Here is a 26,946-nt window from a genome sequence, read left to right on the forward strand (position 1 = left end):
AGTCTTAGGAAGTTCCAAGTCCTTGTTTTGCCTTTTCTTCTGTGACCTTGGGCAGAGTCCTTGGCAGTTTTCCTTGGCCTCCCATTTTTTGTAACGTATGAGGTAACTGGGCCACGAAAGAAGTGCCATTGCACATTAGGGAGAAAAGTCGATTGAACTTGAAAGAGCAGAGGGCTGGAGGGTGGGGAGAGGGGCTGAAATTGATTTTGTAAGGTGCTTAGGAAATCTTTTTTTAAAAAAGGTGCTAGTGGAAATAAAATCTTGAATTTACTATCTCGCCACCTGGTGGGCAAAAATCAGAGACTGTTAGAAGCCAACTTGGTAGAGGAGCAAGGAGAATAACTTGTACTTTTGCAGAAGACCATGTTTCATTATTTCTTATATCATGACCATATTTCTGATCCTGGTCAAGTATTTTGTTTTGGCTTTTGAGCATGAGATGAGCCATTCTTACTGAGAGAAAGAGAAGAGTCTAATTATTGGAAACAATATGCTGAGACATTAGATAAAACAAGAAAGACATGTCCTCTTTTTCTCCTGGATAAACTCACCATAAGTATTAAAAGTGGTGGAAGAATATGAAGATATTAGACAAAAAGTTCTTTTGAAATACTCACCTAGAATTGAACCTTGGGCCAGCATACTAAAAGTGCTTCGTTCGGACAATATTTATACTAAAGGATTTACATCACTTTAAAATTTCTCTCTGTCTCAATCTACTTGATCTCTACTGTCTCAAAGCTCTATAGCATATGATATTGAGAAACACTGTTTTTTGCTGTCTGGTACATTGACATTTTCCCCAAATGATATGGGGTATGTCTTCTCTTTATTATTTTTGTTTGTTTGTTTGTTTTTTCTTTAATTCCTGTACTTTCTTTATTCAGTTTCTCTAAAGTAGGGGCCTCAAACTCAGATACCTGCAGGGATGGGGAAAATAAGTACAGGAGTGAGGTGGGCGGTTGGGAACTGTGGGCCAGTGACCACGCCCCTCCAGTGGGACGACTGACACTGCCAAATCTTTCCTTTTTTTTTTTTATTTTTAAGAAAAGCTCAAAATTTGGATGTTTTAAAAGTGATTTTTAAAATCTTTTCAAAATGTTGGCTCTCACGTTAAAATAAAATCCTGTATGATCCAAGAAAAAACAGCTCTGCAAGTTGAATGTGAGGTTCGAGCCCCCAATTTTTTACTTATACTTAAATTTTATACAGGCAATCTCTTGGTTAAGTGCCTAGAATTAATGCATCTTAGTAGCTTAAGTTACTAATAAGACCATCAACTAAAGAAAACAGTAAATTAAAATCTTTGTAACTGGTTGGTCAAAGGAGTCTGACAAATTTCCTTAAATCATTTTCCTTAAATCATAGTTGGAATTAGCATTTGATTTAGTATTAGTATGTAGACCAAAAAAACCTATTACTCTTGCTTTTTGGCAGCTGTCTGACTCCCTGCCTCAGTTGACACTGCTCCTTGAGATTTATTTAGAAGTCAGTCATCCTTCTTCTTCACGTTGACATTGCAGTTTACCCTTCTTGAAAACAGATTTTGAAGGGTAGGAAAAGGAGAATCCCTTGCAATATAATTTTTGGGTCTCAGACTTTTCCATACCCACTTCAAAGTTTAGGTTTTTTAATGGGAAAATTCAAAGCAAGATATTTCACTTAAACTAACCCAGCCTTTAGTGTTTTTTGTTTAAGGTGGGCATTTTTTTTTTTTTTTGTATGGAAAGCTGCAGTTATAATTAAGGATATTGTCATAATCCTCACAAACACTAAGGAATTATGCACAGATATATTTACTCCTGGCTGAAATGTTATGGCAGTTTTCAGTAGTTAGAGCTAAAAATGTGGGTTCATACCTTATAGAAGATATAAAAGGAAAAACAAGCATCTTACTCCTCTGCTCTGACATTCCTTGAGTATTTATAGAGGAATTTATCAGATCTAACTATCTAGTAGGAAGAAAATTAAAGCCTGTGCTTAGTGGTCAAATAGACTGGTATTTGAATTTCAGAGCTGCTTCTTAGTAGCTTCAATTTATTTCTTCTAGGCTCTCTATCCTCGATAGGAGTACTGTTAGCAGCCTCACAGGGTTTGGGGGAGGATTAAATGAGTAATATAAGTAAAGTCTTTTATTTTATGGTTCCAGAGACATAGTAGGTGCTCAGTAAACACCCACATCCTTTTGCCCTTTGATGATACACTTGGCTAACCCTGTTTCAGTAACCAGAATACACCTGCCTTTCACAGCCTAATTTACCTTAGATTCTGCCTTTCTGGATAAAAACAAGGTAGGATAGTAAAAGGAAAACCATTTTGTGACACCATTGTTGCCACTGATTAGTTAGCACTATAATTCAGCTTCTAAAATTCAGTCTCCTTTTTCATCAAAGAAGAAAATTGAATTAAATTAAGTTCACTTATGTTATAGTTTTTAAAGATGTCCAAATTGCTTCTCGGCCTTTTGGCTAAGATCAAGTGTAAAGATGTCCAAGGGAGAGAGAGGCTCCTTAAGCAGATCTTCGCAGAGTGGTAGTACTTGATGGAGTCCTGACACCTTGTTCCTCGGCTTTGCAGTTCCAGAAACTCAAAATCATTTTATTTCACTCACAGTTGATTAGCCTCTGAGGGACTGATTCAGGCTAACCAAAATCTCGGGATATTTACTGACAAACAAAAATTCCATTTAATTACTTTATACTGAGACATCTGCCTGGCTCCAGAGTTAGAATAGTTCATCTCTCTAGGACACTTTGTTCTGGTCAACAAGTCCACCGAAGAGATCAAATTATAGATAGAGAGTTTTTTGATGAGCACAGAATTAAAGCAGAGATAGTTTAGGTACTCTCAAGAATTATTTCTATTATGCTGTGGTCGCCTAAGCAATTGTCTTTGTCCATTTTAGAGATAAATTGACATAAAACAAAACTCAGGGACTGCAGTCTCCTTTTAGGCTAATAATGAGAAGTGTTTGATTTTGAAGCTCCTCTTTTGCTAAACTCTATCTAGGTCATCACTCTGCTGACAGTCCTCCCGACCCCACCCACAGTATGCTAAACACATTTTGCTCTAATGAGAGGAACACCACTTTCTGCTGCTCATATTCTTTGTATTCTGCTCTTATATCCATTTTGTTCATTCATTCATTCATCAAACACTTAGGAAAAGCCCAAACAGTGTTTTATTTGTAAGCTTTTAAGTGGTCCCAGTGGCCTTGAAAGTCTTTCTTTTTCACAGAAACACAAGATCTTTGTGCTGCTTATGTTGGTGGGGTGGAAAAAGAGATAGCAGAGGTCTGGCATGATGTCACAGCACTGGGGAGAGGTTTACTAAGCACTCAAGTGTGATAAGAACAAAACAGAACAATGAAACCTTTTAGAAAGTACTTATGAAACATTTAGACTCTGAGAACTTGACTTTGCTAAATTAGAAAGCCGGAAAAAACAGAACTAGTTCCCACTGGGTTTCCTTATCTGACTTATCATTAATCAGCCAATAATCCTAATGGCTTTGAATGGCTTTGTAAATGCCTCTGTATGATAACGTCTTCAGTAAGCATAAGGAGAGTTTTAGGGAAAGCTAAGTTACAAGATGTTAAAGACAAGATGTTATGAAGTAGAAAGAAGTAATAACAAAGTGACTGTCTGGAAAGTGGGGGAAAGGGTGTTAGCGAAATGAATTCATGGGTAATAATGTGTAATTTAGAGAACTCCAAACTTCTTTGTTGATTAAGTACCAAACGCCCGACATTATGATGAGTTTGTAGGAAAATGCCCAAAAAAGTTTAAAACAATCCCTATGCTCAAGTTGTTTAACTCACATAGCCCCCTTTCAGTAACTGGAACAGCCTAATTTATCTTTAGACTCAAGTGAAGATTAGGTACCAAGTGGCAAGACTTAGGCTGGGGTCGGTTTGGGGTCAGCTTAAGTAGGGTTTGAATGAGGAAAGAGATCATTCTAAGGGAAGGGATCAATATAGGCAAAAACATGACAGCATCCAGTACACACCAGGAAGGAGAGAAAAGATTTGAAAGTTCACATTGTACATAGAAGAGTGAAACTTCATACTTTTGAAAACACCAGCAATACATTTGACTAATTCCTCGTTTGTCTTTTGTCTAGCCAACAGAAAATTTAACCAAATTCTTTATTTGTGAAAATATAGTCACCAAACCTATATGAAAAAAGAAACCTTCTAGACATTGCCAAATAGAGGAATGACAAATAATAGTGAAGACCTAGAAGGTGTAGTCAGTATGTAAGGTACCAGAACAAGGTACCCAAAGAATTTAAGAATAAGGATGAGCTAGCACATACTCTGAGCCCTGGGGAAGGGAAGGAGGGAAAACTGAAGATAAGTGTTGCACTGAATGTCATATATATTTACATATTGATATATATTTTATTACTCATTTGCTGTAGTGCTTACAACAGTTCGTGAGAGTATTTTACCCTGATTTTAGAAATAGGGAGGAAAAAAAAGAGGTTAAGTAAATTGCTCAATATTACAATTAAAGAATCAAAAATCAAAGTTAAATTGGATATGAATATCAGCCTTCTACAAAAGGTATGTACAATTTGAGTTTATAAAAACGTCATTGAGGAGACCTGAGAAAAGCTCACGCTTAGTTACGGTATGAAAACACTGCCTCTGTACTAGAACAGGGCTCAGAAAACTTTATTAACACTGGATAGGCTGGCTCTGGGTCTCTCACTGCAGAATACTCACAACATGGAGGGAAGGATGGGGTTATGACATCCCCCAGCTTTTGTCATATTCTCTTCACTAGAAGCAAGCCATTAGGTGGGAGGGGGTCTCATGGCGGGGTGACATGGGAGGCCCAGATCCCCGGGAGCTGTGGGGGAGCTGCCCGCCACGAAACCCTGAACTGACCAGGCCCGACTGGAGAACGGATCGTTGGGGACTTCTTAGCTGTCTTCTTCTGTCTCACTGGTTGGTTCTCCCTAATGTTTTCACCACCTCGAGCCCTGTCCTAGGGCTCGCCTCTGCCCACACTTACTGCTGCACTTCAGGGAGGACTCATTAATTATTCATTCTCTGGTTCTGTTTACCTGGGTTAACAGGTAAACATTTTGTCTTTTGAGCATCTTTACGTTGGGCACTGTGCTCAGTGCTAAGGATACAAAAATGAAAAAGATAATACTGTTTGAATAATGTGATATAATGAGATAAAAAGATAATATGTTATTGTTTTTATTATTATATTTAACAAGACACTTCTCCCCACCCCCAAGAGTGCTCTGCTAAACTGGTTATCAAAAATCAGTATAACCAAATGCTTCTGTATAAACAAATGCTTTCTTCAGTTTCCCTGGAACATACCTTTATGATTTCTATGCCATTTACCTTGAAGGGGGAAAATGAGAAAAGACCCAAGCTAAACTATACCTGAATTTTTCATGTCTTTTGTTTTGCTTAAGGAAATTGTTTCTCCACCTGAAACACCCAGTAATTTTTCTAGAAATAGGTTCTGGACTGTTGAGGACAAAAGTTGTAAATATTTCACATCTTCAGTCTTCCCCCTTTCCCTTCCCCAGGGCTCAGAGCATTTGCTAGCTTGCTCTGGAGGCTGCCTATATCTCTAGCAGAAAGTGGAAACATTAAAATAACCAAATTACTCCTTTCGAGAGACTCTTCTGAATTTCAATCTGCTTAATTTTCACCAGACATTGTCCTAGATCAGAAGGGCCGTCAAGGGAAGAAAGCCCACTGGTGTTTTAGGTAATGGCGGTATGAGTCGCAGTGTGGGGAGGAAGCTCCGAGTAAATGCAGAAAGCTCTAGCCTAGCCTTGCGTCTGACCAGGTAGCTCACCCTCTGAGAGGGCAGCTCAGTAGCAGGGCCTCGGCCAAGCTGAAGGCAGCATAAAGCAAATTCAACTGGGTTGAGGGGTGTGGTTGGGCTGCAAGTGTTATTTATTAAACAGCTCACTCCAGCCACTCCTGTGAGAGCCTCCCAGCTCAACCCAACATGAGAAGTCTATTGTTTATGAAGCACAGCCCTAGGAGGCCCAAGTCATGGCAGTCTCAGATCCTGAGGAATTTAAAGGAGAAGCTAAAGCAGGGTAATAATTTGGGTTCTTTCTCGAGACCCGCTAGAGCAGTGCCTGGACCACTCAAATTCATTGTCATTGCTGCTCATAAAAGTAAATCCCCCTGGGTTGAAGTTCACTACTGTATTGGAGGTTGCATATGCTCCAGGGGCTGTGATGACTCTATGTTGGGATGGGTTGGAGATGGTCTTTTTCAGCACCTGCTTTGTGCCGCATGTGTGCATTGTATCATTTACCCACTGCAGAACAGCTCTAAAAGGAAGATGGTACTCTCCCTGTCTTACAGATGAGGAAACTGAGGCTCAGAGGTCAAGACATAACAGAGAGGAAGAGGTCTGTTTTTTCCATTATGTCTCAGTACCTCTGAGAGAAACCCCTCCTTCCTCAAGGTGGTGGGCAGAATTACCGGGATGTGGAAGGAGAAAAGCAGTAGCAGCAGCCCCTCCCCGTGGCCTCACCAGGGGGAGCGTCTGTACCACCTCCCTGTGTCCTATACTTGGGGCCAGGGCGTCTTAAAAAGCACACAGCCTGTGCAGCTGGCCTAGACTGGTGTTACAAGACAGAAAAAGTGACAAATGGTCTGGGTTCAAAGCAAAAGTAAATATCATTCGCATGAATTGTGAAGAAGGCGATGGGAGAAGTTACAAGTTTGAGGGAGCCTGGCACTTGAAGAGCTGTTTATAGCTTAGAATATAGAATAAAGAGTGAACTTATAAAGCCATGCTAAGAGCCTTGGATTTTATCCTGAGTGTAATAGCAAGCCATTACAAGTGGGAGAGAGGACGGTGGGTGTGAGTTTGTGTGTATGTTAAGATTTGCGTTTTTAATATATCGTTTAGGCCCTTCAGTGAGGGAAGGCAAGTATGCAGGCAAAGATGACTCATTTATGGCTTTCGAAGTCTCTTTTATTGCCTTGTATTGTTATAAAATTTTTCTTAGACTTAAGCTCCTTGTGAGCAGAGGCCTTTCTTTTGTGCCCGTTTCATCTCTTTACAGAACTTAAATGCTATGGCCACGATCAGGGCTAACTAAATATTTATTGAATAAACACTGTAAAACCTAAAGCAATACAATATGCATAGGCCAGATAACTGAAATCAGAAAAATCTTCCTGTGTCTGTTTATACAGAAGGTAATGAGAAGGATTGTTGATATTTTGTTGCTGGAGAAACAAAGGTAAAGGGAATTGGAGCAAAATGATCTCTATGCTAGTTTGGCTAAATATTTAGTGTTTCCCTCATTAGGATTGCCACATAACATTCTTAGGACTATTTTTCCTTCTTGCACCACTTTTTCCCTCCTCAAGTTAGTAATTCTCTTGTTTTCTTATTTGCTTAATTTTCTATGTACTTATTACTAATCTTATTTCTAACCTCTCCCCCATTTGTATGTCTCTCCGCAGTATGTTCAAGCTCAGTAAGTGTTCTCACGATTTTATCTTCTTAAAAATCCTTTCTCTCTTCCCCTAGCCTGATTTCCGCTGCTCTCAGGCCAGCTACATGGCTTTCGGTTTAGGATTTTCTTCACCATTATCCCGTAGATTTCTGCACCTCTTTCTTCTGTTAGAAGCTTTGTTCTCTAGGTCCTTTTTTTTCTTCTTTTTCTTCTTGTTTACATCTTCATTTTGCAGGGCACATCCTTCAGTAACTTCATGAGGAAGAGTACATGGGAGGTAAACTTTATGAGACCCTGCACGTCTGAAATGCCTTTGTTCTGCCCTCAAACTCTGATAGAAATGCTGATTAGATATAATTTTTTCCTAGGATTTTGAAAGCACTGCTCTATTTTCCTCCAGCTCCCAGAAATGCTGTTGAAAAGCCAAGTGCTTTGAGTCTAGATCTTTTGGTGTGTATCCTATTTACTCCTCTGTGGAAACTTTTAGAATCTTTGTTCTTTAAGTTTATGATGAAATGTCAAACGAAAGGACATTTTTCATTCATGTACTGAGTACTTAGTGAGCCCTTTCTATTTAGAACAGTGGTGGCAACAATGGCCAAGTTCCTGTTTTGTAGGCCAAATCTGGCCTGCCACTGTTTTTATAAAGTTTTATTGGCACATTCATTCATTTACATATAGTCTGTGGCATTACATAACCATGTACAATAATTTGACAGAGACTGTATGTGGTCTGCAATGCTTAAAATATTTGCTGATCCCTAATCTAGAAAATCAAGAACTTCAATTCTGACTTAAAAAAATTTTTTCCCCTTATTTTTAGTTTTCTTCCTCATCTTCTGCGTTTTTTGGAACTCTTGTTATTTAGATGTTGACCTCCTGGACTGGCACTCAGATTTGTCTCTCTCATCTTTTCTGTTTCTGTTTGTTCTTTTGTTTGGGATGTTCTTTTAGCTTTATCTCCCAACGTTTTGTGAGTTTTTCAGTTCTGCTATCATATTTCTTATTTTGGCATAATTTTTTCTATTTTTTAAATTAATTCTTTTATTATAATATAAAACAGATACCAAAAGCCACACAAAACGTATAGTTAACTGTGTGTGTGTGTGTGTGTGTGTGTGTGTGTGTGTGTGTGTGTGTGTGTGTGTGTGTGTGTGTGTGTAGTTAATAAGTTATTATAAAGCAACTACTCTTATAAGCACTACCCAGGTTAAGGAATAGAAAATTTCTAAGAACTCAGAAGCCCCTTTCTCTGCCCCAGTCTATTCACAGTGCACTCTGAAATATGTATCATGGATTTCCATCTATGGCAGTATTGTCTTTTTGCAGCTCAGATTGCCTGCCCCATTTGGGAGCAGTGAAAGCATTTCAGGTCGTCCACAGTGTCCTTCCATTATGACCTTTATAGTCTTTGCTAGTTGTTTTGTTTTGTTTTGTTTTGCCATCTAGTGTAGCAGGATGGCACTACAAACACAAAGACTCCTCTTGGACATCCCCTGCCCTGAATCTGGAATCACCCATTTCCCTTAGAAACTCTGGATTCTCTTAGTGGGAAATAGCACTTTCTGGTTTCTAGCAGTGCTCGTCGCTACTAGGTTGCCCATTGCTTCCAGGCCTCTGGAGGACAGAGCATATATATTTTCCTTCCATTTTAAAAAATATTTTTACTATATATCATCAGAAAATACAGGCATTACGTATTATCCTCTCTCCCTTTTAACCTTAATTTGCTCTTCTATAAGTAACTGCATATTTAATGCACACGACTAACCCATATATTCATGTTTTCATCATTTTAGTTATCTGAAACTCATTCTTTAAAAGACATCTCGGGATGGGATCACCAGAACAATATACCCTGAGTCTCGAAGGTTAATAATTGGTTTATCTGTGCTCTGTGACCTTGGAAGTCAGTTTTGCTAGATGTAGAATCCTTAGCTGGCATTTTCTTTCTTTGAGTGTCTTAAATATGTTATTCTGTTTTCTTCTAGTAAAAGCATTGCTGTTGAAAACTCTTATAGAATCTATTTTTGTTGGTTTTTTTTTTTTGCTCTTTTTGCCCACATGCCCAAAGGTTTATGTGTCTTTTTCTTTATAGTCTAAATATTTTCCCAGGATATATCTTCTGCTTTGTTATATAGTTTCATTTTCTCTCTCTCTCTCCCCCCATTTTTTTGTTTGTTTGTTTGTTTGTTTGTTTTTAGCAATTGCGGTTTTTTAGTATTTGTCCTATTCCCTTGCTTAGATTTCCATTGGGAACTCCTGTTGTCTGTTGCATCTTCCTCACTTGCTTCAAGCTACTTTGCCACTTTCTTTCAGTTTTTTATCTCTTCATTTCTTTATAGCGTTTAATTTTTTCTTCCTAGATTTTACTTAACGGCATTATCTGTTGTGCTTATTCACTCTTGTGTTTCTATTAGTTTAGTCTTCATTTCTGAGTTTTTTTAAATATCTAATTCTTTATTGAGTTCTGTTACCTCATGTTTCTCATTTTTTCTTTGCATGGGTCTTTCACGCCTTGTACAACTTTTTAGTGTTTTTAGCTTATTTTAAAATCTTGATATGTTTTGTTGGCATGCTTTCATTGTCTATATGCTATCATATTTTTATTTCCAAGAACTCTTTGTACTCTCTTATCACCTCTCCTTTTTTAGTAAAAGTATCTTCTCATTTCTTAGGTATCCTGTCTTATTTGTCTCTCTAAGGATAGTAATGATAGTTATATTCTCCCTGCTCAATTCATTTTCTCTCATTTCCTTTTCTCCTCCTCCTCCTCTCCATTTGTTTTGGCCTTTATCATTTTAGACACAGTTCAGATGTATCCATAGTCCTTGGTTATTGGCCCATATTTGAGTTAGACAAATAAAAAACAGATTAGAATTCCTGTGTGCCAAGAGTAGGTCTTGTTGAATTCTAGACTTTACCGTAACATAATCTGGTTTGGTGATTTCATTGTGAAATCCCCCGCCCCTACCATGTATCTTTCAGTGTAGTTTTTTCCTTGGTGCTGATCAAATTTTTCAGAGAAATTTTTTCCAGGCTCCTACCCTGGAGGATATAAGCCTAGCTGAGAGTATTCTGGGAGCCATATGAGAAGAACATTTTTACTGTCAGTACATAAACTTTTGCTGCCTCCAGTAGTCGATGATATCCCCTAATCCAGAATCTCATTTTCACTGTCTCCAGAGAATACCCTCAGGTAACATGCCTGGGAGGGCAAGGGGCAACTGCTGAGCTATACGAAATAGATGAGGAGAACTGGAAGGTTCTATTTCTCGATCAGTTTTTTCAACAAATCCCCTTGTTCCTAGGCCCACCTTCAACTTCGCTTCCAGATGTACTTGTTATTTCCAGTTGCTGGGTTCTGTAACATAAATGAAGTTACTTGAATTGAACTTTTCTGGTCTGCTAAGTCAGTTATCATTTGTCCTACTTTCCTCTTTCTAAAATGATATTGCTATAGTCTCTTCTCTTGTTCTCTTTCCTTGAGTGTATATGCGTGTGTGAAGCCCTTTACTGTATTATTCGGTGATATTTCAGGAGGGAGCAGAGCTAATGTACATGTTCAGTTCAACAAAAACCCCTTCACCTATATCGTACAGAGACTCTCAGGGAAGTCACTTTTCAGGTCTGTTCTTGATTGTATTAGAGCTCATGGTAATGTGTTTTTTTAATGACATATGTTGGTTGGTTGGTTTGTTTTAATGGATGCTCCTGGTGCTAGTCTGAAAGGTTAAAAATCATGTTTTATTTTCCTTGTTTATGCCAAACCTCATCTATGTTTAACCCAGTCCATTTCTATAGCTTTGAAGGCGCATGAGTAGAGTTTATTTCATTTATCTTTTGTCAACAGGGAAGAGAGTGTGAGATGTCATATAGAAATGCTCTATATTAATATGTATATGATAAGCCCTAGAACAGCCACTATGGAAATAACAAAAAAAAAAAGAAAAATTGTGAAAGAAATTAAGAGACTACATCAGAAAATATTCACTAACTATTAAAAAAAAAGTAGTAAAGCAGAAATAGAGGAACAAAAATGACATGAGACATATGTAAAACAAAAAATAAATTAACAAACAGAAGCCATCTTATCAATAATAGCATTACATGTGAATGGCTTAAATAGTCCAGTCAAATAACAGAGATTATCATTCTAGATATAAAAAAAGACCCAGCTATATGCCGGATAAACAAAATAGAGAATAGAAGAATAATAGAGAAAATCAGTGAAACCAAAAGTTGGTTCTTTGAAAAGATCAACAAAATTGATACACCTTTAGCTAGATAACTGAGAAAAAAAAGAGAAATTACTAGAACAGAAATAAAAGAGGAGACAGTACAACCAACTTTACAGAAATAAAAACGATTACAAAGGAATCCTATGAACAGTTACACCAGTAAGTTGGACAACTTAGATACAATGGCTACATTACCTGAAAGGAATCCTCGAGAACATAAAGAACTGACAACATGATACATTTACAGGCTGTTGCCTTCTCCTCTCAAGGATGCAGTGGAAGTGTCAACTTGGAGAAGATGTTATACGATGCAAGAGGTGAACTCTGCCCTTAGTAAAATCCAGCTGGTGGGATATTCCCAGAAAATTGTGAGTGTTGGTATGATTTTATTAATTAATAAATGCTTTTGATTCCTATTGTTTTTTTGGTAGGATCCCATAGTTCCCTTTTATAAGCCATTCAGTCACTACAAATCTTGTACTAGTTCATGGTGAAAAGACAGAGTGTTCGTCCTTTCCTCCATTCCTCCCAGATTCTTATTGGTGCTCTCTCCTAACCTTACATTCCCCGTCACTAGCTAGCATTCGAAAGACCAGCATGTAATGAGTCAAAAGAAAGGCATCTCATTCTATTCACTTTAGAATAGTGGGTGCTATTTTACAGATTTCAGACAAGTGAAATAGGAAATGGAGAGCATAAAAGAGATCAAGAAGCGATTGGCAAGTATAACTTTTGAGCTCTGACCTGATAATGATAAGGGTTCCCGTTTCTGCTAACCTGTGCCCAGAGCCACTCAGTACAGAGCAACCATGAGGCGCACACCTAACCTGAAGAGAAAAACAGAAAAGAAAACCAAAGTATTTGTCTCTCTGGTTTATTTGGTAATATATCATCTCTGCCTTTTAATGAGTATTGGATGCCTGGTGACATGTGGATGGGCTGAAACTCTCAGGTGACAAGTAAAGACTATAGGATTGTTTTCTGTGTCTGCTACGTACTCTCTACCATCTTTCCGTTTTACTTTAAACTTTGAAGTAGTTTCTGTTTCTAAGTGGAGAAGAGTATTTCTGTTGTTTTTTCCTACAAACTTATCTGACATCACTGCATTGCTGAAGGTTCGTCACACATTCTTGCTGTGCTTCTTTTTTAGGAGCTTTTTGGTGCGGTCCAGGTGACTCCTCTAAGCTCTGGCTATGCCCTTGGAAGTTCCAACTGGATTATCCAGTCCCATTATGAGAAAGTATCTTACGTCTCTGGATCCTCCTTGCTTACCACACATCCCCAGGTAACTCTAAATTCTCTTTTAACAACTCAGCTTTTTGGTTATTTAACCCAAATTCATAATATATTCAGAGTATCATCAGCTGTTTTTAAAACTTCTTAATTTTGGTTTCTTCAGATGCTTTTTTTTAATTGTAGTAAAAACATGAGATCTACCCTCTTGATAAATTTTTACCTGTATAAGGCATTATCGTCAACTAGGTACAATGTTGCATAGCAGCCCTCTAGAGCTTATTCATCTTGCGACACTGAAATTGTGTTCTACAGATAGCCTTTATCCAAGATAGAGGGTTCACGTGCCAACATTTAGGATCATAAGTTCCTCTGTAAGATCCTGCTGCCTTTGGGTCACCTCTAGAACTCTGAGATTTCCCAACACTTCTAATAATCATAGCCTGATGAAGGACAGACATGGACACTTGTTTACTCAGCAGATATTAATTGCTTCATGTTTCCTAAGGGCCTACTATGTGTCAAGCACTCCTCCAGGTGTTAAAGGTTCAGTGGTGACTCATAGGCAAAGTCTCTTCTCATGGATCCACATTCAGCCTATGTATGGAGAGTGGATGGCGTGCAGAAAATAAATAAGCAAAGTAATATCAGATTGTGATCTAAATACTAAAAACAACAAAGTGGAGTTATGTATAGAGTGATTGAGACTAGTTTAAATTGGATGGTCAGAGAAAGCTGCTGGGGAGTTCTCCATGGAACTGAGACTTGAAGCAATGAGCCATGTAAAGCTATGAGGGCAAAGTATTACAGAGACATGGCAGACAAAGGGCTCTAAAGCCAGAAGAGGCTGGGCATGTCCACAGAGCAGAGAAGATGGTTGTGATTGCCGCATACGAAGTGTAATTAGCAGAGATGTCCAAGAGATTAGCAGAGGCCAGGTCATTGTAGGACATGGTAGGCCATAATGAGAAATTCGGATTTTAATTTGTAGAGGGAAACTATTGGAAGGTTTTGTTAGTCATTCATAACAGTCATTTTGGCAAGAAGCTAAGTACATAAACATTGTTATAAATGCATCATTTATTCCATTTTAGGCATTTACAAAGAATTTGTTATTCGTTTCATAAATCCTGGTTCTTTCTATGTTTGTAAAGGGAGATTCGATAGAGGATGAATGGATGGATGGATGGGTGGGTAGGTGGGTACATGAGTGGATGGATAGATGGATGAATAGGTAGGTAGGTAGGTAGGTAGGTGGGTAGATAGGCAGATGACTTGGGGAAGTCCATATCCCATTTTAATAAGGGAAAAGAATGGCTGCTGTAAGTCTAGAACAGTAGAGTGATTCTGAGCTGCCACTCTGCATTGTTTTTTTTCATACTTTTTATAATAAGTTTCATCTCAAGGTCTAGAGAGGACGAGTTGTTATTTTTTCCTATAGCTAGCAGAATTCTGAGCCTTTCCCGCTCATTGAAATCAAAAGCCCCTCAATGTCATCTTGATCCGCTTCATTGAATCAAAATTTTTTATTGGCAGCTTCTATCATTCCTGATATATTCCTCCATGAAAGACAAAGATTACTTGGCTGCCAACTCTTCCTATTTGCCCTGTTTAAATCCAAGTCTTTACAGTGTTATGGATGTAATTTCCAGTAAATTATTCTTACAAGGTTCATAAATTTAAAGGGAAAATAAGGTTTTGAAAGTAATGAGCAACATACTTAAGTAATTAATTTTAATTTCTAGCTGGCAACCAGTATTGTATGTAAAAAAGAATAAATTAGATTTTCTTTTACCCAGATAATTGGATTCTATTTTGAATTAGCAGGGATAAGAAAAGTTTTGGTTTGAAAAAACTTGATAGTCTACGTCAGAAGTCAGCAAACTGTGGCCTGTGGACCAGATTTGTCCCCTGCCCCCTGACCTGTTTTTGTAAATAATGTTTTGTTGGAATATAGCCATACCCATTTCTTTATAGATTATTAATGGCTGCTTACACATCATTACAACGGTTATACTTTAAAGTGAAACTTTACATAAAAGGCCCAACCACCGGTCTACTTGACTGGAACCGTCACTAGCTAGAGAGAGTATAGCAGGCTGCTCTAATGATCTAATAAGCACAGGGGAATGAAACTTTGGATTAAGCTTGAGATGTTAAGAGTGGGAAGGTACGTTAAAGAAAACATTGGCAGGTCTTTAAGAAATATATTGAATGCCCACTGTCTTGAGGGAAGGAAAAATACAAGACAGATTTCATGCCTGGATGACACTGAGAATGCTAAGGACACTAGTCTACTTGACAGGCAGAGCTGGTGGTGGGGGGTTTGTTTTAGAAGGGAGTAGTGGGTGTGATTAATAGGAATTTGAGAGAACATTGGACAGATGGAAATACAGAGCTGGAACATGGCTGTGAAGGCATAGATGGAGACAAATTGGAAAATCATTAGATTTTTAAAAGTATATAAATAAAAGACGGGGGTGAAAGACTGAGCTGTAGGGGACATTTACCAATAAACAGTGGAAGGAAGAGAAATGGTCCTGAAAGACTGTTTGGGGTGTTAGGAGGAGAATTGAGGCCAAAAAAAGTGCAGCATCTCAGACAGAAGAGAAAGAGAATTAGCCTTTACTGAGCACAGGGTCTCTGTATTAATGTCTTTAAATTGATCTGATACTCAGTAACCATGCTGAAATCTCATATTGATTCTAATGTTTATCTTGATGATATTATCTTCAAAGAAGTAACAATTTTGTCGTTTCTTTTCCAATCTTTATATCTTTTCTTCTTGCATCTCTAGTCCCATATTAATCAGAAGTGATGGTAGTGGCATCCTTGTCTTGTACCACATTTTAAAGGGAATGCTTTTGTAGTTTCTTCATTAAATATGATGCTTACCGTACATTTTTATTTATTATTTTAAGGAGTTTCTCCTCTTTTCCTAATATTCCGAGTTTTTAAATCCATCCGATAAAGATGTTAATGCCTTATCAAATGATTTTTCTGAGTCTGTGAGAGAATCATGTGACTTCTTTCCTTTAGATCATTAATGTAGTAAAGTGTAATGTTACCTTGACTCCCGTTTAACCTTCCTTACATTCTCTGGATAAATCTTACGTGATCACAATTTATTCTTTTTAAAATGCCTTCCTGGAATCAGTTGGTCAGTATTTTATGGAAGTTTATAATATACCTTCATAAATGAAAAACGAACCCAGGCATTATTTTCTTGTGCTCTCTCCATTTCTTTGGAATTAAGGTACATTAGTCTCATTAGGTAAGTTGAGCAGCTTTCCCTTTTTTTCAAATATACAGATGTGTCGAATCCATTCCCAAATGTCTGCTGATTTCTGTGGTGTCATGTAGATCTGCTTTTTCAATATCCTCAACCTCACTGTCATTTATAATTATTGTAAAAAAAATGTTATTCTTCTGCTTCAAACTATTGACTTCTTATTGCCTACCCTATTAGTTGTCATGATTCTGACCTTTTGGCCCTTTACCAATTATACTTTCTCTGTTTTCATTGTTTCTTTTCTCAGCCCCAAAGCAGACTTTCCATTCTAGCCAAGTCAGTTCAGGCTGCCGTGCTCTCTCCTCTGCCCGCCCAGGCCCTCCTCCCACAGTTGGCATGCTTATTCTCACCTTCCTGACTTTTAGTGCACGATTTCCCAGGATGGAATGTTCTCATATTTCCTACCAGACTATGTGCTTTTCATGCACTCATTTATTCAGCAGATGTTTCTGTAGTGTTTGGTGTGTGCTAGGTGTTTTGCTAGGCAATAGGGATACAAATCCTTGCCCTCAGAGAGCTTCATAGTCCTTTGGGAGACACAGACAAGTCAATAGGAAATTATAGTTCAGTGTGATTCGTACTGGTAGAGAATGTCTTGGAGGCCTTGGGGCACTTGTAGGAAGGACATCTTGGTGTGCCAGAGGGAACGGGTGTCACGGACACATTCCAAATTCAGTGACCTGGGTTGTGCTCAAATTGACTCTTAAATTCCTTGCCAAAGAAGGAAAAAAAAAGATTAGAACCAAAACTTCATCGGCCAAAAAGCACATATGAGTAACCTCAGCTGGCCTGGTGCAGCTTTCTAATCTGCATTCCTCTTGGCATTTATACACTCAGTACCGACTCTTGAAATTTGCATTGTATTTTCTATGGCTTTTTGAAAAATCCTTTTTTCATTGTACACATGTGTTTTCTCTTCAGCTAGATTGTAAGCTCCTAGGACCTAGAGACTGGGTCTCCTTTTTCTAATGCCCTGTGCAAAGTGTCCAGTAGAAACTAGCAGAGGACCGACACAATAGTCACAGCATCCCCGGGCCTAGGGCTTCTCTAAGTTTTATTCTACAAGCTTTATTGTACCTGTTCACTTTGTAAGGTGTTTTTCTTTGATTCTTGGAATTCTCTGTTTCTTTGATTCAATGGAATTCTCTGTTTTTGTGTGTTTGAACAAAATGTTCCCACTGAAACTGCCGAGTGGCCATTGACACCAGCAATATATACATTTGCCCTTTGGTGGTGAAATGTTGGTGATGTCAGCTTCGTTTGGAGAGTGTCACTAAAAGCTTTTTAAGCTTATTTATTTATTTAATTTTTCTTTTTTTTTTTTACAGTAGCCCTGGGAATCGACAAGAAATGTCTCTGAGTTATTAGGGCTAAAATAACAAACATCTAGTCTGACCTGATCATGAAGTATCATAACTTCCAACCTGGTGGGATTCATCTTGTAGGACTGCTTTTGTTTTTTATTATAGGCATTTAATTTTCAAAGGAAGGCAATATTGGTGGCTGAGGGTCAGAGATAATGTTCTCAGGGTCAGAGTGTGCTCTCCACTATATGTTTCCTTTAGGTCAGTAGTTCTTAACTTTTGAGAATTATGGCTCCACATGACAACCCGATTAAGTCTACAGAAAGATATGCATAGTATTTAGTGAAACCCAAAGATCTTAAATGTACAGTTCTGTGGATTTTGATACCATGTGCTCACCACCCCAGTCAATACTTAGAACTTTTTCATCACCCTCATAAGGGGCCTTCTCCCGTGAGCCCCCTTCCCACTTGGACAGCCACTCTTCAGTGACAGACTTCATCCGAGGACATGAGCAGATGGATGAATTGGACATAGAAAGAACAATGTGTTCATTCTCTTTCCTTTACTGTTTATAGGTAACATCCCTTTTTAAATTACTAAGCGTAGTTCTCTGGTTTTGCAGCCCATGGACCAAGCTTCTCTCAAAAACAGTGATGTCCTCATCCTGACAGGCCTTACCCAGATCCCCACGGCGAACCCGGATGGCATGGTGGGCGAGTTCTGCAGCAGCCTGGGTACGTGTGCAGCCCGCCTCAGCAGTCAGGTGTTTACCTTTAGTTTGTGATAACCTTTAGAATTTGTTGCCCCTTTCCTTCATATTCACACCCTCCGATGCCCCTTTAAGGCCTTTTCCCCATTTATTCCTAGGCTTTTTGCTTATCCTTCAAAACTTGTGGTCAACAAAAGTGGATCTTAAGCAACTTGAATCTGACAGTGCCTAACACAGTTGTTAAAGTAGTAAATTTGAATATTTAGCACTTTATACAACAAATACTCAACATTCTCTCCCTTGATTTATATAGAAAATTCTTATTTAATCTTCTTACTTTGGGGTGGGATTTGGTGGTGGAGCAGGGATACGTATAGGGTGGCAGTTGTCAAACAAGGGAAAAATCACATCTTTGTTTTGTAAGTAATAGCACAGAAAAGACTGTATATGTACTTTGAATTCACAACAGTGATACTCTCAATATGTGTATTTTTTCCTCACTAATATTTGGTTGGTATTTTTTTTTTATTATTATTATTCTTTTAGGGAAAAATTAAATTGATAGGCTTGTGGAGTATTTGCTACCTGGAAGAAATTTGTTTTTCTTTGGGTATAATTGTCAATAAAATCTAGGAATGTTATCTTTCTTTCAGAAAACCAGATTGAGTACTGTCTTAGCTCAGGCCATTATAACAACACTGTAGATGGGGGGGCTTACACCACAGACATTGATTTCTCACTGTCTAGGAGACTGGGAGCCTAAGATTGTGTTGCCAGCATGGTCGAGTACTGGTGAGGACCCTCTTCCCAGCTGGCAGATGGCCATCTCGCTGGTCCTCACATAGTGGAGAGAAGCAGCCCTGGTGTCTCTTCCTCTTCTTATAAAGACACCAATCCCATCATGGAGTCTCCGTCCTCATCTAAACCTCATGGTCTCCCAAAGGCTCCCCCACTTATACCATCTCATAGGGAGTTAGGGCTTCATCGTGTGAATTTGGGGGTGGAGGGCACAAGCATTCAGTCCATAACAGTTACCAAAGAGGGGTGTTAATGAGCTCAGAGCCGTCGCTCGTGGTGATTATGAGCGGTGTCGCCTCTGCACTGGCGGACGAGATGGTCGCCTTTTATTTACGTGGAAGTCACCGTCCTTTGACATCTCTCTAGGCCATGCCAGTATGCGTTGTCTTTTTTTTTGTTCTTTGCTGATCCTGAGTTAAAGGCATTTATTCTTACCTTGGAAAAATTATTGGACCAATTTCAAATAGAATCTGTGGTCTGTGTATTTGTTGATAATCTAGAGTCATAGACATAAAGAACTCTGGGTCTAAAAGAGACCTTATATCTAATCCACCGTCTCGCAAAATGAGGTCCAGTAACCACTTGCCTCAAGATTAATGAGGCCACTTACTAAAAATGCATATTTGGGGGCCCTGCCACAGACCTAATAAGTCAGCCCCTCTAGGAAGAGGAGAGACCTAGAAGAAAAGTTGAATTTTTAACATGTTCCCTGGTGATTTTCATACAAACTAAAGCTTCAAAACCACTGATCTCGTTCACTCCTCTTATATAACCGAGGAGGGAACGAGGCCCAGCATGGCTGTAGTGGCTTACCTGAGGTCCTACAGCATGTGGCAAAGGGAGGCCTAGAGCCAGCCCTCTTGACGCCTGACCAGTGACTTTGGTTTTCTTCACTGTACCATTCTCTAGTAATAGCAAGTCAACCAGTACTCAAGGTGCTGCTGTTTGTTTCAGTTTGTTTTGAAAACCAAACAAACAAACTTCAAAAGTCGCTTAGGTTTTTTTAAGCCAGTTATAATATCTAATGTGATTATACCCCGAAGTTGCAGTTCCTCATTCGATCATTTATTTTAAGTATTTAAAGTATGGAGCATTTTCTTACAGACAAAACATTAATGAAAGAATGTCACTAAAATGAGTCAAATGGAAAAACTTGGCCTATTTCCTTATAGGTCATTCATCAGTGTCAGAGACCGAACAGAGATAAATCCAGCAAAGTTTTGAGCAGACTCTAAAAAGAGGAGCTTGGAGGGTCTGTCCTGAAGCTCGGCTGCCATTGGTAACCTTTAAGACTCAACCCCTTAATTGCACACCCTGTTCCCAGGGACTGAGACATCCGTTACGAACTCAGCTGCCGGTCCCCTCTGTGCTCTCCCACTCTCATGCTGCTCTTCAGAAGAAGCAGATTATCGTACACGCAAAGCGAATTGTACCAACAGAAGTAGGAAAGTGAAAGAAATCCCAATATTATTTTAAAAGTTCCATCCCACTTTTATAAAACTGTTCTTTTGATACTATTTTCTCTCTGGCTCCAACTTTCTAGCACTGACAGTCCGCAATGGAGGAAACGTGCTCGTTCCCTGTTACCCCTCCGGAGTGATCTATGACCTCCTGGAATGCCTGTACCAGTACATCGACTCCGCCGGCCTCACCAGCATCCCTTTCTACTTCATCTCTCCCGTGGCTAACAGTTCGCTTGAGTTTTCCCAGATTTTTGCCGAGTGGTATGTCCATATTCTTCTCTCTCAGTTCTATTTTAATTTAGTATATTGAGGCAATAAAAATAGAAATGATCCTATTTTTTCTCCACATTACTATGAAACTTTCATTTTGTTGTTTTTTCCATATCTGTGATGTGAAGATTGTATTAATGAAAACCAAAGCTGTTGTATGGCTGGAGTTTAGAAGAGTAATTATCAAGGAAAGAAGGATGCAAGATAGACTTAACTTAGCCAGCACTTTCCAAATTGGTAACAAAAATGTTATACATTTATCCTATCACTTGGTACCCTCTGACTGCTACAAAGTCAGGTTACCTTCTAAAAGCTAAACGAATTTTAAAGCCCTAGCTCATGTTGTCTATAATAGCAAATCTGATAAGAAAAACTATTTTTTTTATTTCAATAGCATATTTGACAAAATTGAGTTTTATTACAGCTGAGAATTTTCTGACCAAATGCTAGGGCGGGTAAATTATTGAACAATATATGAAGTTGGTGAACCTTTTTAGGATTATTTAGATGCATGTTTGAATCTAACTCACCTGGCCAAAAAAAGAGGGATGAGGGAAATAGATTAACTTTTACAATTGACCTAGTAGTGCCTTAGAGTGGTGTTTCCAAGCCTTCAGGAGCGCGCGCGCGCACACGCACGCGCACACACACACACACACACTATGTTTAATCCCTTTTAGCGGGGAGGTGGCCTAATGGACATAATATTCCATGAAGTTTCTAATTAAAAAAGGAATTTGTACTTCATTCTGTCATAACATATTCCATATGCTGCCCCGCAACATGCACACTTTTTTAAAGATGTTTTTTCCCCCTTTTAGTTGTGGTCAAGGCCTTTTTTTCTGTATTTGCAGTCAGACAGGCTTCTCCATCCCATGTGCATATTATTGATGTTTGTCAGGAGGACTGTAAAACATACACTACCTAAAACATTCATTGTCTCAGATCGTTAGTTATTCTCCAGTTTGAGTTACCGGTGCTGCTTGGTGGGTGTGAAAGACAGAAAGTCATGTCTCTGAAAGAGGTATATCACTTTCTCCTCAATATTGATCACCACTAACGGTGTCTTGGATTGGATCCTGGAACAGAAAAAAGACATTAGGAGAAAAACTGGTGAAATCCCAATAAAGTCTGGAATTCAGTTCATTGTAATATGCTAATATTAATTTCTTAGTTTAACAAGTATGTCACGATCATGTACAGTATTCACATCAGGACACAGAGTGAAGGATCCACGGGAACACTGTACTGTCTATGCTACTTTCCTGTAAATTTAAAATTATTCCATAATAAAAAAGTTCCTTTTAAGAAAAGTATTGAAGAATTTTAAAGTCTTAAAAAACGCTCACAAGAGGCTTATGTCCTAAATGCTCCGTAGACACTCGTTGGCTTTTATTCAGTGAGATTCACAGGCAGGAAAATTTCAAATAAACTTTAATTTTTGGTATTTGCGCTGCTACCACTAGGTGGCAACAGATGGCCCTGTGTGCCTTACCTAACATGCCGATCTGTTTTTCCTCTTTAAGGCTTTGTCACAACAAACAGACTAAGGTGTATCTCCCAGAACCGCCTTTTCCTCATGCAGAGGTAAGAAAATGGAATTATTGAGTCAAAGCAAAAAAGACATGTAGATAAATGGATGTGGATGGAGATAGCAGGCCATTAGATTTAAAAAATATCCTTAGGTAATCTATGCGAGATAACAGTGAAGTACTTTAACTCCAGATTCATTACTTTCTTTCCTTATTAACACACTGTTCCCAGTGTGTTTATGCACCTCATAGCCTACCTCTGTTCTAGTGACTGGGCAAGGAATTTCATTCTGATATCTACTACTAATTTTTTTGGCATAACAGATTTATTTATTATCAAAGTCTTCTTTCCAGTTATGTTCATCATAGATGTAAGGTTTTAATGATGACAATAACATTTCAATTTAAAAAATGGGGTCAAAAGGTCCAAACTTCCAGTTATAAGTCATGGAAATGTAATGTACAGCATGGTAACTATAGTTAATAATGCTGTATTGCATATTTGAAAGTGGCTAAGAGAGTATATCTTAAAAGTTGTCATCATAAGGAAAAATATTCTAACTATATAGTGAGAGATATCAACTAGACTTATTGCTATCATTTTTCAATTTTTAAAAAATAGAAAAGACTCCTCCACAGACTGATAAGTGTTTTTATATAGCTATGTACCCAGTTTTGTTTCCACTGTTTTTATTTTTTTTTTTTAATCAAACAGTGTATCATGGACATTTTTCTATGTGCCTCATATCATGATTATTGCTGCCTAATATATGCCATAGCATATCATATGAACATACTATAATGTACTTAACCATTCTCTTAGACAACAGAGTTACTCCCAATTTTTTGTTACATATACATTTTTACCAGATGTTTAAAGCAATATAACCACTTTAGGAAACTGGCAGTATCTGATAAAGCACAAGATAATTCTGGATGGTCAAATGTAACAAGTCAGCTGGAAAGGTAGATCCAGTTGGCCAAAAAAAAAAGCGAATTTATCTTAGCTTCTATGCATTGATCAGGAGAAGTGCAGGAACTAGAAGTGATGCCTAGAATGTGACTTAAGTTATGTGCAGAGACCTGCTGCTATTCTTAGAATCCCATTCATCTCCTTGACGTCTCTGGATACAATAGACTTATTAGTCTTTTAGACAGCCGCTCTCCCATTTAACTGGGGCAACTAATGATTTTGGCCAGCTAGGTTATAAAAAGAATGTCATTTTTTTTGCATGTAACTTGGAAGGAAAGTGGGAATTCAGTGTTTGCTCTATCTCTCCTATGCACATCCCATCCAAGCATGTGACACCCGATTAAGATGGCATGGTGGTATTGTGGTCTTACTAATAAAGGCAGATCTCTCTGAATTAAAGATTTAATCTCTAAAGTGAACAGAGTTTGGCTTCTATTTGGGGACCGTCCCCTTCTGGCCACATTTTCACTATTGGGGTGAGTTTGGTTGACCTTGAAGTTGTTGATGGAGCTCCCCTCTAATTTATTAGGCATTGCTTCAAGATTAAACTGTGTCACAGACCATTTCTTTTTCCATTAAGCAGCATCTCCAGGAAAAACTCCCTTTGGCTTAGTTGATATTTAGGGTCTCTGAGGTCCAGATATTTGTCATCGGACCTTCGGATGCTGGAGTGGGAGGCGGGCAGGGTTGAGGCAGCAGGCAGAGTTTCTGAGCAGTATTGGAAGATGCTGTCCATGCTGTAACTATATGGTATCGCCTTGGGTCGGGCCTGACGCTGGGAGGGTGTTATCAAGGGTTGTGCTAAAAGGGAGGCCTTTTAGGTTCAAAACATACAGTTTGGAGATGGGTTTGAGGCTGTGCATGGCCTGCTACTTACTGTGGCTCTCTGTCATGGGGACATCTCATCTCCCAGTGACTTACAGCTATAACTTCTCAAAAGATTTTTCATGTGTGAGGTGTTTACTGGTGACAGAACTCTGATTCACGTGTTTTGGGAAGGTTGCTTGTACCTCAAACAATAACTGACATTGGGGACTTCTGGGGTCGGGGCTCGGAGCGTTGGGAAGTGTAAAGGAAGAGTAACACTGCCTCAGGCCCTAACAAGCCGAATACGTTTCCACTGAGTATGTTAATATTACCAAAAGGTCCCATCTGTTCAGAAAGTTACATTGAAAAAATTTCAATCTTTAGCTAATTTTAATAAGACTTGTATGTATTTTTAAGTTCCTTCTGGTCCCCGCCCCCACCCGCATGTTGTTCTTCCTTCCACCCAGGCCGGCTAATAGCTCTTTGCGTGCTTTTTTTATACACCTATTCTAGCTCATTCAGACCAACAAGCTGAAGCATTACCCCAGCATCCACGGCGACTTCAGCAACGATTTCAGGCAACCGTGCGTGGTGTTCACGGGGCACCCTTCCCTCCGGTTTGGGGACGTGGTCCATTTCATGGAGCTCTGGGGAAAATCTAGTCTCAACACTGTCATATTCACAGGTAAATAAACAAAAGCCTGCCCCTTCCACTGGGACCGTCACTGAATGCACCTACCAGATAGAGACCCTGGGGTGAATTTTACAAGAAGGCGTAAATATGAACACTTCTGTCATAAATATCAAAAAATAAACCACAAGGGACAGAGTTGGTAAAGGAGAATATACTGTGAGGTGACTATGTACCGGACAAAATTTTCACACCTGTTTTTGTAGATTTTTCCCTGAGACAGATTTTACTGAGCTGCTTTAGATAGGACTCTGTAAGCTGCTTCAAAAACTGCTGGAATTCTAGTCACCAGTCTTGTTCTACCTTAGGAATTATTCCCTGAGCTTGATCTTTCTCCTTTGATTAGAGTTTGCTCTGGCTTGCAGTTTTTCTTCTGGAGACAAACCCCTCAGAATAAAACAAATCCTTTAATGAGGTCAAGTAGAAAGAGTTTTACTTAATCACTGTATTATTTGATCAATTTAAGGTCTTTAGGCAGCCTTGGGATTTGAACATCAGACGGGAGATGATGTAAAACACTCGGACCTGAAGCCTGGTCCACCTTACTGTGGCCTCGGCCCGGTTCCCCGAGCTCTCCGAGCCGCGTCTTCCTCATTGCCGAGTGGGATTATCGATGGCTGTCTCCTGGGCAGCCCTGTGCATTTAGTGAACCATTCTAAGAAAGCACTTCATACACTGCCTGGCGCATGAAGGCTGTTGAGAAAGTATCAGTTGCCGTCTTAGGGTTTTCTAATTACTTTTGAGACTTGGGTGATGGAATAGAGTCTAGTTGTGCCCGAAGCTTTGAGGTCAGGGACACGTGGGTCCTTTCTTGTGCTGAGCCTGTTTGTAGGGAGTATCAGTGCCCCTCAGCTAGAGGCCACCAGGAACACACCAGTGGTTGAACAGAGTTGGAGTCATCGACTCCCTGCAGGGAGGGAGAACATGCCACGGGGAGGCGTTGGGCATCTCAGAGCTTGTTAAAAAGAACTTCATATGGATTTGAGCTTGTGTTAGGTGTTTTTGAGGTGGGTTCCTGGATGCGGGCCGTTGCTCTGGACTGGGTGCTGTCAGGAAGCAGGGTTAGTGCTATGATTGGGTGTCTTAATGATTCTTATCTGGAAGGCAAGCAGAAAGGAGCCGAGAAGGCTCATTTCATGGTTTGGACAGTGTGCTTTTGTGTCCAAGCGTGATTATGGAGGAATCTTGTTTTCGTCTTAATCCATCATGGTCACTGAGTGGCCTTATCTGGTGTCAGTGTTTGTGAAATTATTTATATCCAACAGAATACCATGGCCAGCATGAGGGCCAGGCCAGTCTCCGCTAACACCTAGCAGAAAGTGCCAGGAGAGCTCCGAAAAGCAGCTGTCGGGGGTTGCTTTGCTTTCCCCAGGCCCCCTTTTGGCCAAAGACAGAGGATGTCAGCCATGAAACATCTATTCATGACACCCAGAACCTCACCATTGCCTAGTTTTGCTAAGCAGGGGGTCTTCCGGAGCACATTGTCTGTAGTAGGATTTTAAGGGTGTCATGTTCTTGTTGAGCTGTTGACTCTGCTAAGACAGATGGCACAGTATTTACATAGACACAGTAAGAAGCGTTCGTTATAGTATAAATTTTTCTTTAGCCAACTAAGAAGTCAAGGACTATGCGATGGTCCATGACAACAATAGCTAATGAATTTAAACTGGTTTATTGGGCTTCCAGAATATAAGTTCTGTCATTTGTGATGTCTGCTGGTGTCAGAGGAAGGTTTTGGACTACTACTTCCAATTGTATTACAATGACTGTGGGAATCGCAACTTGCACAGTACACGTAAAATGGGGGGTCAGTTATCTCTCCCACGCATCCTGTGCTAGGGTTTTCTGGGTCCTCTTCTTAGGGAGACAGAATCCACTGGAGGGGTTGTAATTTAAAAATCTAGAAGTTCTGTTACCGTCAACACACCGGATGTGCCAGATGAGTGTAAGCCTGAGGGCTGTAAGAAGTGGTGTCCCCGTGGGGGCTCAAGCTATGTTGGGAATGTACCAGGAATGAGCCAGTTCATTTTTCATACCAGGAATGAGCCAGTTCTTTTGGCTCAAGGTGGGAAGCTTCCTCGGGTGGAATAAACATTCCCTGCCAAGCAGGCTGCAGTAAGTGACTCTTAGAGAACAAACCAGCCATTAAGATAAGGATGGTTC

General features: G+C 39.3%; 1 protein-coding gene across 6 annotated transcripts in view; it reads left to right on the plus strand.

Annotated features, from left to right (window-relative positions):
• The window catches only part of INTS9 (integrator complex subunit 9), an 81,686-nt gene that overhangs the window by 43,805 nt on the left and 10,935 nt on the right, over positions 1-26,946 (plus strand). For all 6 annotated transcript variants that reach the window (XR_005655634.1, XM_039875866.1, XM_039875867.1 and 3 more), the window contains 6 exons: positions 11,956-12,076; positions 12,859-12,993; positions 18,163-18,274; positions 20,591-20,771; positions 22,307-22,367; positions 24,606-24,777. Coding sequence is in view for 5 of the 6 variants with exons in the window: in XM_039875866.1 (XP_039731800.1) it covers positions 11,956-12,076; positions 12,859-12,993; positions 18,163-18,274; positions 20,591-20,771; positions 22,307-22,367; positions 24,606-24,777 (782 nt within the window). In the remaining variant the exon portion in view is untranslated. The remainder of the gene's footprint in view (positions 1-11,955; positions 12,077-12,858; positions 12,994-18,162; positions 18,275-20,590; positions 20,772-22,306; positions 22,368-24,605; positions 24,778-26,946) is intronic.

This window comes from Pteropus medius, unplaced genomic scaffold (genome assembly GCF_902729225.1).
Source record: "Pteropus medius unplaced genomic scaffold, Ma_sr-lr_union100, whole genome shotgun sequence".
In the NCBI taxonomy this organism is placed as follows: domain Eukaryota; kingdom Metazoa; phylum Chordata; class Mammalia; order Chiroptera; family Pteropodidae; genus Pteropus; species Pteropus medius.